General features: G+C 38.5%; 1 protein-coding gene across 1 annotated transcript in view; it reads right to left on the reverse strand.

The window, feature by feature from the left end:
- Pspc1 (paraspeckle component 1) overlaps positions 1-18,772 on the reverse strand; it is a 56,561-nt gene that overhangs the window by 16,275 nt on the left and 21,514 nt on the right. Inside the window, exon 6 of the mRNA XM_021181553.3 lies at positions 10,344-10,452. Within this exon, the coding sequence (XP_021037212.1) occupies positions 10,344-10,452 (109 nt within the window). The remainder of the gene's footprint in view (positions 1-10,343; positions 10,453-18,772) is intronic.

Genomic DNA, 18,772 nt, shown 5'->3' on the forward strand with positions numbered 1-18,772 from the left:
TAAGTATCTGCTAAAAATAAGATAGTACCATTGTGAACAAAAATTAAAACTTACCATTTCAAATGAAAAGGCATATGGTATACCTATAGCACAGCAGAATAATACACCAATTTTACCAGTTAGGATTTTAGAAAACACTAAAAATCAATTCTCAGTAATACTTCCCAGTAGAAAACTTTATTCCCTAACCCTCAAGAATACTTTAGTCTCTCTCTTAGAGGTCCTTCCCTGCATAAACACTGTACCAAAACACCCAGAACACAGGAAATAAGGTGGATTTTTTTCCCTAAATGGAAAAAACTTCTTGTAATGGAAACCAGCCTTCCTATAAAGTGTGTAGAATTCTCACATTAAAAAGTTAGATTTGCTGACAACCAAGCATGCACATAAGAAAGTTGATTATTTGACAGTTTAAAAAAGAACTATTTATTCATTATGTGATTCCACCATGAAGTCTATAAAAACAGTCCAGTAGCTTTACCTCAGTGCCAGTGTTTTTCCAAAAATCTACCAAATGCTTAATCTACGACGATATACCAAGGCACAGTAAATCATAAAGTACATTTAAAGTTATGATTTGATTATCTACCTACTTACCTATTTTTCTTTTACTGTACAACATCTCCCTATGTAGCACCCATGATGGCCTCAAATGTGTGATCCTCCTGCCTACCTCGAGAGTACTAGGTTATAAGCTTGAGCACCATTATGACCTACAATGGCAGGTGGGGTGGGAAACACACACAAAACTATTTAATTCTGTTAGCTTCTAAATAACTATATAAACAAATCCTGATCTTTAAATATTTAGCATTAACAGTAAACAAAAGCATTTTAAAACTTGGAACATAATTTGCAGGTGCCTAAACACACCATCTCCCAGAAAGGGAGAAGGAGAGAGGAGGGGGGTAATATATCTGGGTTATAGGGTCCTGAAACACCAAGTTGTCCCTTGATAAGGTGAACAACATATAAATAAGATATTCCCATAATTTCCATCAAATGTATTCAGAAAAGAAAACTTTTACATATTAATCAAAGAAACCCCTGTTCTTAATCTTATTAAATTGTGCATGTGATTCTACTAACAAATGTTATATCTTTCATTTAAAAACTAATTTAACAGGTGGGCGTAATGGCATAGAGGTCTCTGAGTTAAGGACCACCTGGTCTACACGAAGACACATAGTCCAGGATAGCCAGGACTACACAGAGAGCTTGAGCACTCTTGCACTTTCTCAAAACAAACAAACAAACAAACAAACAATTTACAGCACTATTAATTTGCTCCGATTTATATAAAAACTTGTAATGTAGCCGGGTGTGGTGGCACACGCCTTTAATCCCAGCACTCAGGAGGCAGAGGCAGGCGGATTTCTGAGTTCGAGGCCAGCCTGGTCTACAAAGTGAGTTCCAGGACAGCCAGGGCTATACAGAGAAACCCTGTCTCGGGAAAAAACAAAACAAAACAAAACAAACAAAAAAAAAAACTTGTAATGTTGCAACTAAATATTATTAAAACCAATATTCAGTATAATTAAATAATTATCTAAATAAAAATGACCAGTATTTCTATGCATATGGATATTTTTTACCTCCATGCATGTCTGTGCACCACATGCATGCAGTGCCCTTGGAGGCCAGAAGAAGGCACTATGTCCTTTGCGGCAGAAATTATGGCAGGCTTACTGCCATACCATGTATGGTGTGGGTATTGAGCCCTCATCTAGAAAAGCAGCAAATGCTCTTAATAGCTAAGCCATCTCATCAATTCCCTTACCAGTACTTTCAATTCAAATATATTTAATCATCAAAATCCTAAAGAATGGTGTCAATAACATGAGTAATTATCAGCTTAACAAGTGTATTTTAGTTTAGTCATAAGTCTAAGTTGTTTCAATTATATACCCTAAGCTACAGATGGTATTCTAATGAATTAATTACCCAGACTCCTTGTTCTTTTCTACTATACTCAAAAAAAGGAGTTCCGAGAAAAAAAAAAAATCCTCCCTAATATTTAGAAGTCCTTAGCTTATAGAGGGAAAAAAAAATGAAGTGAAAGTACACTAACCCAAAATGGATGAAGCTAAAACATGAAATGTGACCATCGCAACCCCACTGTGTCAGTCATTTGCTTTTACCAACATGTCCAACATCTGTCAACTAGCTGACCTGCAAGTCATACCAAACTAAAACAAACCCTGCCTTGATTATAATTCCCTCAATTATTTCCACAGAAAGAAAAGGCCATGCAAATGACTTATAAAATCCATCCTTGGAATGTTCATTTGTTTGTCTTTTCTCCACTTCTCTGGGGGAAAAAAAAAACTTCTATTGCAATCAAATTATTTGTTTGATAACTTAGAAAGAAAGATAAATTGAATTAGCCATGTAGAAAGCACAAAATTAGAGCTTGTCTAAAAAATACATAGTTTCAGAAAATAAACGTGTGCCTCCCTCCCCTCATTAGTAAGAAACAATAGGTGTCATTTCTCTTTGCTAGCTTACATTACTCAAGTTTTATCATTCCCAAACCTTATGTTTTGAGTCCTATACATGTCCCATCAGAGCAAATCAAGTATAATTAAATGATGGAGGTAATGGTAACACACAATCAATAATGACATACCCAAGTTGCTACTACTGAGCAAGAGGAAGCAGCATTGGGAAGAATACATTTTAAACCTCTACGGACAGAAAGGAAAGTATCGGGAAACTCGTAAGGACTCGTGTTTGGCAGCGTCACTTTAGCAGTTGTTTCTTTGACTCTTGCTCTGACTTTTACAAGACTATCATGAACCTAATTTGGATTCCTCAGGAACCTTGGATCTTACGATATGAGCAGATCTGCTCAGTGGGCCTTCTAAAAACACTGGAAAGGAAACATATAAATTAATTAATTTGCATTGTAATTTACCAACTGTTGAGTTTGGATAATCTGAGTTCCCCCTCCCTTTTTAAAAAAATCCCCCAATTATCATACTGATTCTAGATCAGGGAGTAGCAAACAGGGCCAAGTAGTAAATATTCTAGCCTTTGCTTGCCAGAAACTCTTGATACAGTATCTTATATTGTTCACAACTGGTCACCTTAGCCTTTATAAGGCAAAGCAAACAAACAAAGCTAACAAATGTATTTCAAATTTAAATACAAAAACAGAAGGCATGCAGATTGAGCAGGCCTTCTCTAGTCTGCTGATCCCTGGTCCAGATGAAATAAATCACTAAAAGGTAACAATATCATTACTTGAGACTGTATCTCCTGCATACATATAGTATGAGAAATCAATTGAAGGTTGATATCCAAATCCACCAGGCAATACTCATACAGAAAGCTGTACTATTTAAATTATATATATGAATCCCCAATTCTCTCCCATGTTTGCCCAAGTCCATTTAACACTAAAAACTTGTATTACGACCACGATAATTTCAACACATTTAAGTGCATCTTAAGCTTCAAAAACAGTAAGTTGTCCAACATTTTAAAATCCAACTATATGTCTCCAATATAAGCCTACTGATTACAAAATATTGGTGAATCTCAAGTATGTTTCATTAGTTTATGAATATGTCACGAATTGTTATCTACTGGTTAAGCAGAACACTATGCCTAGTTGTACATGCCAGAATCTACTCTAATCACACAAACACAAAATTCTCTCTAGGTATAAAATGTAGGGATTTACTGGGAACAATGGGATGCACACTCTTACTCCCATCAATAAGGAGGCAAAGAGGCAGGGAGATCTCCTGTGAGTTTGAGGCCTTAACCTTCTGACCCTTCTGCACCCACCTACCCAGGGCTGGGATTACAAGACTATACCATCCTGCCAGGTTTGTGCAGTATGGGATGAACTCAGAGTTTTACTAATGTTAAATTAATGAAGGTGCGCTTCATCCCCAACCACGTTTCCAGTCTTGACAGGAACGCACCAATAGAAGACCACTGACAAACTGGACACAACATAAATTAATAGTTGACACATTATATACTATTCTCAAGTATATGATGTGCATACTTATCAAAACCTGCACAGAGAATTCCACTGGCCCTTGAGGTGCACACCTTTACCCATAGCACTTGGTAGGCAGAGGCCAGTTTGGTCTACAGAATGGAGGGGGGGGGGGGCGCACTATATATAGAAACATAGGGTCCTGGAGAGATGGCTCAGTGGTTAAGAACACTGGCAGCTCTTTCAGAGGACATGGGTTCAATACCCTTGCACCCACGTGGCAGCTCACAACTCTGTAACTCCAATTCCAGGGGATCCAATGCATTTTCTGATCCCCACAGGCACAAGGCATTCACATGGCACACATACATACATGCAGGCAAAACACACACATGAAATAAGAAAAATTTTTGAATGTATAAACAAACACACATACTTAAGGTAGCGAAATTAAGACATGTTACAAGACTGAAAGCTATCATACTTAATTTATAATTACAACAGTTATCAAAGAATTTGACATTTTCTAAAAAGAAATAAAGTATAAATTAAGACTGATTAATTTATATCCCTGAAATTCTAAAACATGTATATCAAAAATAATTATGTTAAAAACTACCAAAAAATGTCTAATTGACTAAGCGCTGTTGTTCCTCATCCTATGCTACAATATTCCTGATGAAATAAAATGTATACTCCAGGGGCTGGAGATGGCTCAGCGGTTAAGAGCACTGACTGCTCTTCTGAAGGTCCTGAGTTCAAATCCCAGTAACCACATGATGGATCAACCATCCATAATGAGATCAGACGCCCTCTTCTGGTGCATCTGAAGACAGCTAACAGTGTACTTAACATATAATAATAAATAAACCTTAAAAAGAAAAACTGTACACTCCATGGCTTCCATTTGTGCTGTTCAAGTACACCCAGTGAGGGAGGGGAGGACAAGCTAGCAGGAGCACATTAAACTAACTGAGGAAACCTGCTTAGGCTCTTACTTGGGAAAGATCAACTTGCCATTAGACTTCTTTCTTTAAACTGAACAGTAAAAAAAGAGAACACATAAAAATATTCTAATTTTAAAATTTGAAAAAGAAAAAAAAGAATTAAAACTGCTTAATAATTTTCCAAAGGCACATTTTCTAAGTATAAGAATGTGAAAACTGCCTCACACTATGCCTATTAACACAATGTTTGCCCATGAACACAAAACTACTCTAGTACTTCTTTTAGCTACAAAGTGCTTTGATACACTGAGCAACCTAGTAAGTTTAGTTTACTTACAATAACAGTATAAGCATCATAAAGCTAAAGAACTTGTGCTTAAAGTTTCTTATCTACTAAAAAATTCTGAACAACCAGACTCCGTGATACATTCCTGTAATTGCAGCACTCCAGAGGCATATGCAGGGGATCTCTATGAGTTCCAAGTGAGCATGGACTACATAGTCAGACCCTATCTCAAAAAACAAAAAAGCAGGGCTTAAGAGATGGCTCAGCAGTAAGAGTACTGTCAGCTCTTCTAGAGGTCCTGAATTCAATTCTCAGAAACCATACAGTGGCTTACAACCATCTATAATGGGATCTGATGCCCTGTTTTTGCATGCAAGTATACATATAAACAGCATTCATATACATAAAACAATTCTTTAAAAGAAATTTTAAGGCCAGGCAGTGATGGTGCATGCCTTTAATCCCAGCACTTGGGAGGCAGAGGCAGGTGGATTTCTGAGTTCGAGGCCAGCCTGGTCAAAAAGTGAGTTCCAGGACAGCCAGGGCTATACAGAGAAGCCCTGTCTCGAAAAACCAAAAAAAAAAAAAAAAAAAAAGAATAAATTACAAATATTCCAACCAGTGGACTCAACATAATTCAAATGTTTAAGTAAATTGGAATTAGTCTTTAGTATCTTTCTTCCATTTTTTCTTTTTTGTTCATTCATTCATGATGCATGTGTTTATGTAATTTAAACACTTATGTTTGTCTATTTTATGCATTTGAAGGTCAAAAGATAACAGCTCTTTTGACTTGAGAGCTGTTCTAAACTAACTGTGTAGTCCTGAGACTCTAAAGTCATCTGACTTTGAAGCAAATGTCACTGTTAACTTGCACCAACCTAGCTTCTTTCATTTTAACAACGATTTACTTTTATTTTTGGTTCTGTTGTTTTTTGAGACAGGCGAGTCTTGAACTTGCAGCACACCTCAGGCTTCTACCTCCAAAGTACTTGGAATACAAGTATATGCTATCACGTTCAACCCTTCAATAGCTTGTGTCTGTCATGGGATGGCAGGTGAAGTACACAAGAAGACAGGGGCTTGTCTTCTCTAACTTAGTTTGTGAAGGAAGGCCTCTTACGGAACCTGAACCTGGTGCTCCCTTACCTGGCCAGACAATTGGAAATGAGCCAGTCTTTGCCTGGCTCCACCGTCTACCCTCTCTGGCCCGCCGTTCCTACTGAAACTAAGCAAGCCTGGCCATTTATTAATCTCAAGTCCTCCTGCTTCCAGTCAACACCTAATCTCTCTTCACATCCCAGACATGACAACAATCTGAGTGTTTCTGTACATATGATACAGCCTGTGTGGAGGTCAGAGGACAACTTCTGGAAGTCTTTTGTGTCCTTCCAAGGTGTAGATCCCAGAAACCTGGCACAAAGTGCTTTGATACACTCAGCCACTTAGAAGGCCCCTCAAAAATTTTTTTAAAAAAGAAAGGAGCATGTTTATCTTTAAAATTTGGTAGGGGCTGGTGAGATGGCTCAGTGGGTAAGAGCACCCGACTGCTCTTCCGAAGGTCCAGAGTTCAAATCCCAGCAACCACATGGTGGCTCACAACCATCCGTAATGAGATCTGGCGCCCTCTTCTGGAGTGTCTGAAGACAGCTGCAGTGTACTTATATATAATAAATAAATAAATCTTTAAAAATAAAATAAAATAAAATTTGGTAGTATGACAAAGGGCAGTAGTCACAGGCTGTAATTTAATATTCTAATCAGATTTTTATTATGCGGCTTTAAGCATGCAAAACATAGTTTTTTAAATAATTTGAAAAATATCTAAATTGGGCTGGAGAGACAGCTCAGTGGTTAAAAGCACTGACTGCTCTTGCAGAGATCCTGAGTTCAATTCCCAGCAACCACATGGTGGCTCACAACCATCTGTAATGGGATATGATGTCCTCTTCTGGTGTGTCTGAAGACAGCGACAGTGTTTTCAGATAAATGACATAAATAAGTCTTTAAAAGAAAAAAGAAAAATATCTAAATGTTTAAATATACTATCTAATCCTACTCTAATAAAATAATCTTGTGAAAGAATAAACTATGTACTTTACAAAAGCCAATAAAATCAGCCAGAGTATTTTAAATATCTAATTTCTCTTATTCCCCAAGTTCACTAGATAGTTATACAATTTTATCACCTTAAAAATTTTCTGCAAAAAAAAAAAACCAAAAAACAAAAGTGCCGGGCGTGGTGGCGCACGCCTTTATCCCAGCACTCGGGAGGCAGAGGCAGGTGGATTTCTGAGTTCGAGGCCAGCCTGGTCTACAAAGTGAGTTCCAGGACAGCCAGAGCTATATAGAGAAACCCTGTCTCGAAAAATCAAAAAAAAAAAAAAAAAAAAAAAAAAAAAAAACTTTCTGAAGGAAAAGTGTATATTTTATGAATTTAGAGGCTGATGAGATGGCTTAGCAGTGAGGAGCACTTGCAGCTCTGCCAAAAGAGCAGGGTTCAGATCAATTCAGTTCACTCCAGCTCCAGGTAATCCCAGCCAGCACACATAATACACGCACCCAGAGATATGCATCCTAAATTTTTTTTTTGATCATTAAAAAAGAAAGTCAAAAAGCCACAGAGTAATGGTGGTGCATGCCTTTGATTACAGCACTTGGGAGACAGAGGCAAGAGGATAGCTGTAAGTTTGAAGGCAGCCTGGTCTAAAATGAAGTTCAGGATAGCCATGACTAGAGAAGTCCTGTCTTGGAAAACAAAAACAAAACAAAATCTTGCAGGGCCAGGAACATGTCTCAACAAGTAGACCTTAAGTTCCATCCTTGGAACCCATAATGAAAAGAAAAAGCCAGCTCCCAAAAGCTGTCCTCTGAACTCACCACTGGCTACCCACATCCATTCATAACCACCCCTACTCACATGCACACATTTTACCTTAGGAAATTTAAGGAGTTCATAATTCAATTTTAAAACAAAATGTTTCCAAGCCACAGAACATATAACGTTATGTTGTATGGTAGAAAAGTAAAATTAAAACCAGTCATTCATGATTAACATCTATAGGCATATTAATATCTATGTTAATTTCCACAAAGCAAAAAATGGCATTATTTCAAAAACAGTCTACAACTGCATTTATGGTATGATAAACTAACATTTAGAAATAAAAAGATTCTTTACAAGTTTAGAAATGGAATATTTTACTAAATCTTTCCTTTCTAGTCCACTGCAATGACAGTATTAATAATACAAATAACTAAGTTCATTATAAAACATGTACAGTTCATGTCAGGAAAAATACAAAGGAAGTTAATATTTACCTATTTTACTATGAGAAAATCTTTTTGTAAATATTCAGATAAATAAAAATAATAGGTATTATTTCTTAATTCTCAATGGAAATTCTGTAAGAAATATATCACATCTGACTTACATATGATTATTAAAGACTAAAAAGCAGTATTAGCCTGAAAATGTTAACTTCCACTTCCTTTTATATTAAACAGTATCTTTACATTGATAAATCCAACAGATTTATGTTCAAAATCAAGACTGTAGTTTAAAATAAGTTGTTAAATACTTAATATCAAGGAAGAAAAGACAACAGAAAAGTAAAGCTAGCCCGGCAGTGGTGGAGCACACCTTTAATCCCAGCACTTGGGAAGCAGAGGCAAGAGGATTTCTGAGTTCGAGGCCAGCCTAGTCTACAGAGTGAGTTCCAGGACAGCCAGGGCAAAACAAAGAAACCCTGTCTCAGAAAAAAAAAAAAAAAAGAAAGAAAGAAAGAAATTAAATAAATAAAAATTTCAAAAGGACTTAAAATTTCTTCAGCAGTTAATTTGTTGATAGAATAATTATGAACATTTCTTCAATTAAATTTAAATGCCAGATATTTTCCAACCAAAAAAATATTTAGTTGATAACAGGATAAACATTTTCCTTGTTATTATCAGTTAAGGTTTCACTATGTTTATAAGTTCTAGTTAAAAACAAAACTAACATTTCCAAATACAAAAAAATGAGAAAGGGAATTTGAAATAAATAAATAAGTAGCTAGCACCAAAGACTTAATACTTTCAGCCTCAGAAATGTATTAAGTTTTAGTTGTGAAAGAATCATTGCTTTTGACACTAGAAGAAAACAAAAAACTATTTTTCAGAATAAAGACTATAGCTGGTATTCTTTCAGGTGAACAGTGAATCTTTCACTTAACTATCATTAAGAACTTGGAAAATATAGTACTTCTGAAGTATTTGGAGCCGCCATCATTGGGGAATAACAAAACCACAGAACAAACACCTAAACCCAGCAAGAAGGCATTTGCTGAGCAAACCTGCAAAACTGAGTTTGATTCCTGAATACGCGTAAAAAGGACTCCAAAGTTGCCCTATAACCTACCTACCTACACACATACACACACACCATGGAACAAGCTACCAACACCTAATGAATAATTTTTTTAAAAAATTTAAGCCTGGACTACCATGAAAGAAATTCAGAGATAAAAACTGTTGACTAATCTGTAACTAGGAAGGCAGGCCCATAGATGAGTTGCTTTAGTCTACATGATGGTGCATGGCGTGAAAAGGAAGAAGAAAAGGAGAGGGGGAGCTCCTACAGAGTCAAACTAAAGGGAATGAATGCATCAGGGAACGAACAGGAAGAGGCCACTCTACACATCTATTTAAGACCTTTGCAAAGTTGGGCTTGAAACAGTTAATATTAACATACCCACTAACAAAACTGGATGAGGTTAGATATTTTATACAAAATAATTCAGAAAAGGTAACGTGCAAGATGAAAAGGTTCAGTTCTATGTTTAGAGGCTTTATGGTTAGAGACTGTATATATCTGAAACTTTCAAAAATAAACACACGAAACAATACAATACAAAATCAGGTAGAGCTGATGCTTGTATCAAGGTATCCTACGAAGAGCATGTATTTTTACCAATCAACTAAAACAGATTTATAAGTTATGAATGACTTCAGAAACTAATGTATTACTTACAAGACATTAACAAAACCACTAGCTTAACAACCCTGAAAAATTCAGAAAGTAGAAAATACACTATTAAAAACAGAAAATCTAAAGACGTATAAGTGCACATCATACACTATGTAAATCATCTTGGCTAGCCGGTATTTCACTTACATTTTCCATATAGTTTGGCTTAAAACCGCCCTCCTGCTGTCGCCTCAGCTCCTCCTGTTCTCTGTGACGGATCATTTCTTCTTCACGACGACGATGTTCCTCTTCATGTCTGAAAATATTTTTTATTTTAAATTTCAGCACAAATTTCACATTTGAGCTTTTAGATACTGTGTTCAGGAGGGGTAGGAAGTTGGGGGTAAAACTGTTGTTCCACTGTATATACCAAGTTGTTACACTGTATATACCCAGTCTGTGACTGAGGGCTGCTTATGGCATCTGAGATTTCACCTTCTAGTTTGTTACAAGCTCTAAGTCAACAACAACAAAAACACAAGTCCAATATATAACTATGCATGTATCAAAGAACTCTAATCAACTTGCTAGTAAAACCTGTAATGTCATTTAAATCGTGGGGGCAAAGACATGGCTCAGCGGCATCTAAGAACACTTGCTGCTCTTCCAGAGGACCGGAGGTTAATTCCCAGCACTCACATGGCAGCTCATTCCTGTCCATACCTCCTGCTCCAGAGACTCTGACACCTTCACACAGACATACATGAACATTTAAAAAAAAAAAAAAATCTAGCATGGACTATCTGCTTAGGGAATAGTCGGAAATAGATCAAGGACAAGAGGTGTAGCTCAGTGGTAAAAGACTGGTCTAAAATGTAAAAAGCATGAATCAGAGGAGTTCAAGCCAGCACTAGGACAGAGTAAGAAGAGGGGGTGGGGTGGGGGATTAAAAAGGAGAAAGCCTACAATCTATCATCTACATTCAAAGTCTAACCAAAGATGGGATGAAGGGGACCAGCAGGAATGAATGGAAAACAAGAAAGGATGATGGGGTTGAATATGGTCAAATAGATTACCTAGATGCAAAAACGTTATAATGAATTCTCTTATGTATAATTAACATATGCTAATAAACCTTTAAATAAAGAAATCAAAAGTACATTATCACAAAGAACCAACTACATAAAAATTCAATTATACATGGGAGGTAGTATAAAAAAATATTTTCTACATTCATTAAAGCATTAAGGAAACTCCTGGGGATTCTCAATACAAAATCTGTATGTAAATCAGTCATTTACTATGGTTACTTTAGGGCCATAGTAGCAAAGTAGTTGAACTAGATATCAAAAGACGGTTGCTATTTTGTCCTTTTTTCAGAAACACTTACTATGCATAGAGAAGATGGCTCAGTAATTAAGAGGATCTGTTGTTCTTAAAGACCCAAGTTTGGTCCCCAACATCTACATGGTAGCTCACAACCATCTGTAACTCCACTTCAAGGGGATCCAATCCTAACTTCTGACCTCCACGGGCAACAGATGCACATGTATCTCATATATATACCCGTAGGCAAAACACTAACACACATAAAATAGTATGTATTATTATATATACATTAAATATAATATATACAACTAATATATAAAATAATATATATCCTGGAACTCGTTCCATAGACTAGGCTGACCTCAGAGATCCCAGAGTTCTGGGATTAAAGGCCACTGCCACCTGGCTAAAAAATATTTTTTTACCAGCACTCGGGAGGCAGGCAGATTTCTGAGTTCGAGGCCAGCCTGGTCTACAAAGTGAGTTCCAGGACAGCCAGGACTATACAGAGAAACCCTGTCTCGAAAAAACCAAAAAAAAAAAATATTTGTTGACACTGCAAACTTAACTTTTATTATGTATATAATAATATCAAAGACATAATTAAGCTATAAAATGATTAAGACAGTAAACAGTCAAACTAAAGTAAAATTCTCTCTCATGGTATTGGCATTAATTCAGGTGAAATTGAACATTTGTTTCACACACACATGTAAGTAAAAGAGTAATTTAAGTAGTAAAATGGGGGGGGGGCCCTCAAGACATGAATCTCAGTTCTCAGGAAGCAGTGACAGCCTTATCTCCACGGCAAGGCTACTTTACAAATCAAGCTCCAAGGCAGCCAGGTCTACATGGTGAAAACCTATCTCCAAAAACGTGGAACAGACATATGCAGCTGATGCTCCCTCCCACAGTACTGACAAGTTTGCAATGCTCTTATGAAGCACCTCTCGAGATTAAGAACCTCAGCAAAGTTCTCAAATTGCAAGATATTACTGCATGGTTTATGTATAAATTTTACCTGCAAATTACAAGTTTGCTGAAGTTTTTTTCTATTGCCAGAGGGAAAACTCAAGGACTCATGGCAAAACTTCTGGAACTAGAGAGATGGCTCAGTGGATAAGAGCATTTCCTGCTCTTGCAAAATATATGAGTTCCCAGTATCCACATAGAGTGGATTAAAACTGCCTCTACCTCCAGGTCAAGGAGGTCCAATGTCCTCTTCTGGCTTCAGCAGGCATGCACATTCATATTCATATCCCCCCTCTATTCCCCCACCCATATCTACACACACAGAGACACACTTGAAAAGGAACAGTACAGTACTATTGGCCTAAAGTTAAGTAGAGTTATTTGTCTGGGATGTACAGGGCGGGGTTTTCAATCTCCAGGACCCAACTAAAAATGTATTCAAATTATCATTTCTAAAAATTATTTGTATGGAATAGATGGTAAAAATCTGTAGCCACATTGGTTGGGAGCCATTTAGAGTAGGCTAAGGCTAGCAGATGGTCTTCCTGGAGGTGGCCATTTGTATAGTCTGCAATGTGTCAGCTTGATGGCAAGATCCCAAAGAGACTTCATCTCAGGATTGCTTCTTGCAGCTGATATGCCTTTCCTGTCATTATTAAATTTATGTAATTATCCCTGGGCACTAGTGTGAGATGTTGAACCCTGGGACCAAGTGGTAGTAATTTACCTAATGGGACAGAAGGAATTCTCTCATGCTCCTGGAACTCTGGGTCCTGCCTAAGTTAGGACCCCACTCAGCCCCCACAAGAGAAGCATGGTTAGTTAGAAGTCACATAGGCAAAGTCCCAAGCTTCTGACCTCCTGGCTAAACTCCTCCCCAGTTACCTAGCAACAGAAAAGATAGCAGCATACTTTAAAAGGGGCTGTTTGGCCCCTCCATGTTCTTTCTCACTCTCTCACTCCTTTCTCCTCTCTCTCCCTCTTACTCTCTAGCCTTTCTTATCTCTCTCCTTCCCCCACCTCTCCTCTTGGCATGGCTGGTCTCTCTCTTTTATACCTTCTCTCTTTCCCCCTGCCTTTCTATAATGAAGCTCTAAAACCGTAGACAATCTCTGTTCAGCTGCGCTTACTCTCACCTGTGTGGGAACCTCTTTCCCTCAGCCCTCTCTCTCATAACCCCAGGGATACAGGGTGTGGTCCCAGGGGCACCCAGGTAGGGGGCTGCCCCTTGTCCATATCCTGTCGAGTGGGTCAGAGGCTTGAATGCCCACCTGGCAGCCCTCCCGCATCCGCCTGCCCAGAACATAGGTGGAACTCTGGCCGGACGTGGGCTATCCTCCCGACCCCCTCTTTCCCAGGCCCCTTTTTAGTTTCCACACATTAGCCCACTCTAGTGATCAGATTTCCTGCATTATCATCATAAAGATAAACTATGCTGTTTATATGAATTCATGATTCTATAGAATTCCTGATTTGATTCAAACAAGTTGAGGAAGAAAGTTTTAAGAGATGGTATTAGTTGTTTTGCTAGAAAGGTGTAATAAACTTAGAATTAAAAAGAGAATGTGAGCTGGGCGTGGTGGTGCACGCCTTTAATCCCAGCACTCGGGAGGCAGAGGCAGGTGGATTTCTGAGTTTGAGGCCAGCCTGGTCTACAGAGTGAGTTCCAGGACAGCCAGGCCTATACAGAAAAACCCTGTCTCGAAAAACCAAAAAAAGAAAAAAAAAAAGAAAGAAAAACAGAATAAACAACATATAAGTCTCTTCAATTCCTAGGTAGAAATGGAAAGATAGAGAATGGAAAGAAATATTGCCACTTTTTGAGTTGGAGCACAAGAAAATAGGCAGAGGAATAGTGGGAAATCAGAGGCATTGCAGAAAAAGGTTAAGAGGGAGCCTCAGTAGGATGAAAAAGACAAGTGTGGGGGACAGCACATCTAGACTTTGACCAAGCATCTCAAGGAAAAAGAGATAGAAAGGAAACAGAAAAATGACTCAAAAGAACCAGTCAGGGGCTGGAGAGATGGCCTGGCAGTTAATACTATTGCTCTTGCAAAGGGCCAGAATCACATTTCCAGCACCCACTGCCTGTAACTCCAACTTCACGGTTCTGACACCCCATTTTAGCTTTTCTACCCAGATACATGCACATAAATACAAAAATTGAAAAGAAATGATGAAGCAGGCAGGCTGCAGTGCTGCATGACAGAAGCTTGCAAAGTGACTATTATTTTCTTATTGCTTATTTTTGAGATTTGCTTTCATTAATTCAGGTTACCCCCAAACCCACTGTATTGTAGCTATCTCTTAAGCATTTATTTTCTTATTTGCATGCTGGGAATACAAGCATGAGCCACCATGCCTTTGAAAAACTGTTCTTTTTGTTTTGTTTTAACTTTGTTTTTTTTCATGTGAGTGTGGAGGTCCATGCATGGCCGAGCCCCCTGTGGTGGTCAGAAGACACCTTTGTGGGAGTTGACTCTGTCCTTCTGCCTTGTTCAGACAGGACTCTCAATTCTGCCTTCCTACTGTATCCTCCAGATGACTACATGTCCCAAGAGTTCACTGCCTTCTGCCTTTAATTAGACGTGCTGGGATTACAGACGGATACCAGACTAGCAAGCTTTTCACCTGGCTTTGGGAATCCAACTCTGGTAAAGGCTTGCACAATATGTGCTTTTACCCACTAAGAAATCTCCCTAGCCCTCTTTCCCTCTCCTTCTCTATCTCTTTCAAATTTATTTATTTACTTAATTAGAAAATAAATTTAAAAAAGCCATGCAGTGATGACACACACCTTTATTACTAGCACTTGGCAGAGGCAGGCAGATCTCTGTAGTGTAATGTAAAGGCAGCCTGAGAATTCCAGGACAGCCAAGAATACAGAGAAACCCTGTCTTGAGAAACAAAACAAGTAGACAAAAGGATTTGTTTTAGCCAAGTGTGGTAGCACACACCTTTAATCCCAGCACTTGGAAGTCAGGGGCAGGCAAATCTCTTGAGTTTAAGACCAACCTGAGCCGGGCGTGGTGGCACACGCCTTTAGTCCCAGCACTCGGGAGGCAGAGGCAGGCGGATTTCTGAGTTTGAGGTCAGCCTGGTCTACAAAGTGAGTGCCAGGACAGCCAGGGCTACACAGAGAAACCCTGTCTCGAAAAACCAAAAAAAAAAAAAAAAAGACCAACCTGAACTGCATGCAGAGTGAGTTTCAAGATAGCAAGGTTACTCAAAGAAAAACTAACAAATTTTCTTTATTCTGTGTGTATGAGTGTTTGCCTGTGTGTGTGTGTGTGTGTGTGTGTGTGTGTGTGTGTTATCATGAGCCTGTGGAGGTCAGCAGAAACTCTGGAGCTAGAGTTACAAGGATCTGAGCCACCCACCATATGGGTGCTGGGAGATGAAACCAGAATCTCTGCACAGGTAGGATATGGCTCCTAACCACTGACCCACCTCTGCAGCCAGCTGTGACTTCATTGCAGTGGTCTAGTGTGTTGTCCTGATGACAATACAATGAGGTTATGAGTATTTAGCAAGAATGTCAGGGAAGCTATCAGTTGCTGAATCTTTACTGAGTAGTATCAGATATCTAATATGAAGTCTCAAATAGGATAATGGACAGTTTTGACATTTAGTTGTAGTGCTGTCTCCTGGGTTACTCTACTTTAAGTTTACAATTTTTCCACTTGACCTTAATACAAAAATCTTTGTTTGTAAAAACAAATATATAAAAATGTAAAAAAAAAAAATCATTCTTGATTATGTGTATGTGGATGTCTGTGTATGGGTATGTGAGTTCAGCTGCTCAAGAGGCCAGAAGTATCTTGTTCTCCTCAAGCTGGAGGTTGCCTAAAGTAGATGCTGGGAATCAAACTGGGTCTTCTGCAGAGCAGTACACTCAGGCTGGAGACCAATCAGCGGTTAAGAGCACTGGCTACTTGTCCAGAAAACCATTCCCAACACCAACATGGCAACACAACCATTTGTAAACCCAGTCCCAAAAAGTTTGCTTTCCCCTTCAAACCACAAGGGCATTCCGGGCATGCATGTGGTACATAAACACGAAGGCAAAACACCCACGCACACTACAGAAATAAAATCTAGAAAGTAATTTAAAGAAACCTGTAAAGAGAGAAGTACATGCTCTTAGCCACTGATCCATCTCTCTAATACATACAATATTTTAAAGATTTTTTATGAATATCTGTGCATCATATGCATACACTGCCTAAGGCAGGCAGAAGAAGGAATTAGATCCCCCTTGGTTGTTAACTGCCATTTTAGGTGTCATGAACTGACCTTGGGTCCTGTGAAAGAGCAGCTAGTACTTTTAACTACTGTGCCATTTCTCTAGCCCCAACAAATAAGCTATTAATGATAGAAATATTTGTATTAACACTATGCAAAAATCCTGTTGTTCAAGGCTTTACCTACTTTCATATTCATAAATAAATCTTCTCTTGTGGGAATGAGTACGGTAGGCAGAGCCAGTCATAGGGAGACTGAAGTAAGAAGCCCCTGTGGAATACATGATACACTGTCTCAAAAATAGTAATTACTATATTATTGGTGGGGCATGTGGACCGTACCACAAGAGGAACTGGCACAGGACTGGTGAGGTAGAGCATGTTCAAATCCCGGAAACCTCAAAACTTGAGACCAGAAAGAGTAGATGAGACTAGGAGTAAAAGGAGAGAGCAGCTCCTTCCCTGTTTCAGTGCCTACCTTGGAGCTGGTTACCAGGCTACCCACAACCAGGTAGTCAGTCATGTACTCAGTACTAAAGCAACTCAGTAATCAGCCTTCAGCCAAATGACCTTTTCCTCATCCTGGATACTGTCACTCCAATAAAGTTTACCCAAATAAAGTGTGTCCATTCAAACCTACCCCCAACGAAGAAATACAAACAAGCTAAGACCCTCTTAGAGAGCTGCCTTATTAAAGATCATCTGGTCAGGGAAGGCTGTTGCTCTTTTAGAGCCTGTGCCCCAACCAGACCGGATCCTGACTATCAAGCAGCAGTATCTGATACCATGGAAGGAAGAGGAAGACTATGAACCCCATCCATTCAGGACTTCACCCAGTCCTCTGTGAGCAGGTGTTTTGGCAGCAGTGTCCAGATACCCCGAGAGGAGAGGCATAGCACAGGACTACAACTATTTACTTATCACTGAGTTATCCCTTTTAATCTTTTTCTCTTTACTCTGTTAAATGGAATTCCGCTGTGAACAGTTGTTCTTTTTCCATTATGTATTTATTATTCAGTACTTTTAGCAGTATAAATTTACAGAAATTTTGTTCTATGGTTTGAAAGCTAATGATCTCATTCTCAGTGTCTCCATCTTTCTCCTTCTTTTGATGAAACTGTTTGGCCATTAGAAGCTGTCATGTTGGCTTCCAGGTTGTTCTGATACAACCTACCCTGTTTTGAGTACTTCCTTACTACTGATAGAATGTTTTGCTATTAGGCAATGAATGGCACTTACTAGAATGTGGAAAATAGGTGTGCTCATTGTGGCTGAGACAACACTGTTTTGGGGACTTTTATTGAACTGTACTGTACAGCATCTACCTATATATACTGAAAACCTCTGACCTTGCTCCAATAGTGAGAAATATGTCTCATACTACAGTTACTGTTCACTTAACAAAGAATATACAATGCTGGGTGTGGGAGTGCACACCTATAATCTCAGCACTTGAAAACCTGCAGGTAATCCTGTGCCATTGAATGTACACATTCATGTGCTTCCCACACTGTATGTAAATGCGTGGGTGTGTGCCTGTGAGTGTGCTTGTTTATTTATTTTTGAGAGCTGTTATGGCTCTGAAGAAAAAAAAGTGGTATATTGTATTCCCAAATATTTCCTCCACTCCTAAACCTACAACAACCTACTGTCAATAAATATGTGCACTAGAGTGGCACATTTGATAAAATCCATGAACCCCAATGACAAATCATTATCATCCAGAGTTCAATGGTTCTGTTAGGTTTCAGTTTTGATGTGTATGCCCTAAGTTCAAAGACAAAATGTAACATTCTACAAACCAGTCTTTCTGCCCTAAAACTCTGATTTCCTAAAGAGGGCTCAGAGATTAGGAGCTGCTTTTGTGGAGGGCCAAGGTTCCCAGAATCCACATGGAGGCTTATAACTAACAGTAACTCCAGTTCTGAGGAATCTGATACACACTTTTGGTTTCTACTGTATACATACAGGCACTTTCATATAAAATATGAAATTTTTACAAAATAAAAATAAAATTTTAAAACAATTTCCCTCATCTTCATCTCTACTCACTAACCTCTGACAATCACAATCATCATCTCCTTAGCTTGC

The sequence above is a fragment of the Mus caroli genome, unplaced genomic scaffold, assembly GCF_978045245.1.
Source record: "Mus caroli unplaced genomic scaffold, Mus_caroli_1 scaffold_12, whole genome shotgun sequence".
In the NCBI taxonomy this organism is placed as follows: domain Eukaryota; kingdom Metazoa; phylum Chordata; class Mammalia; order Rodentia; family Muridae; genus Mus; species Mus caroli.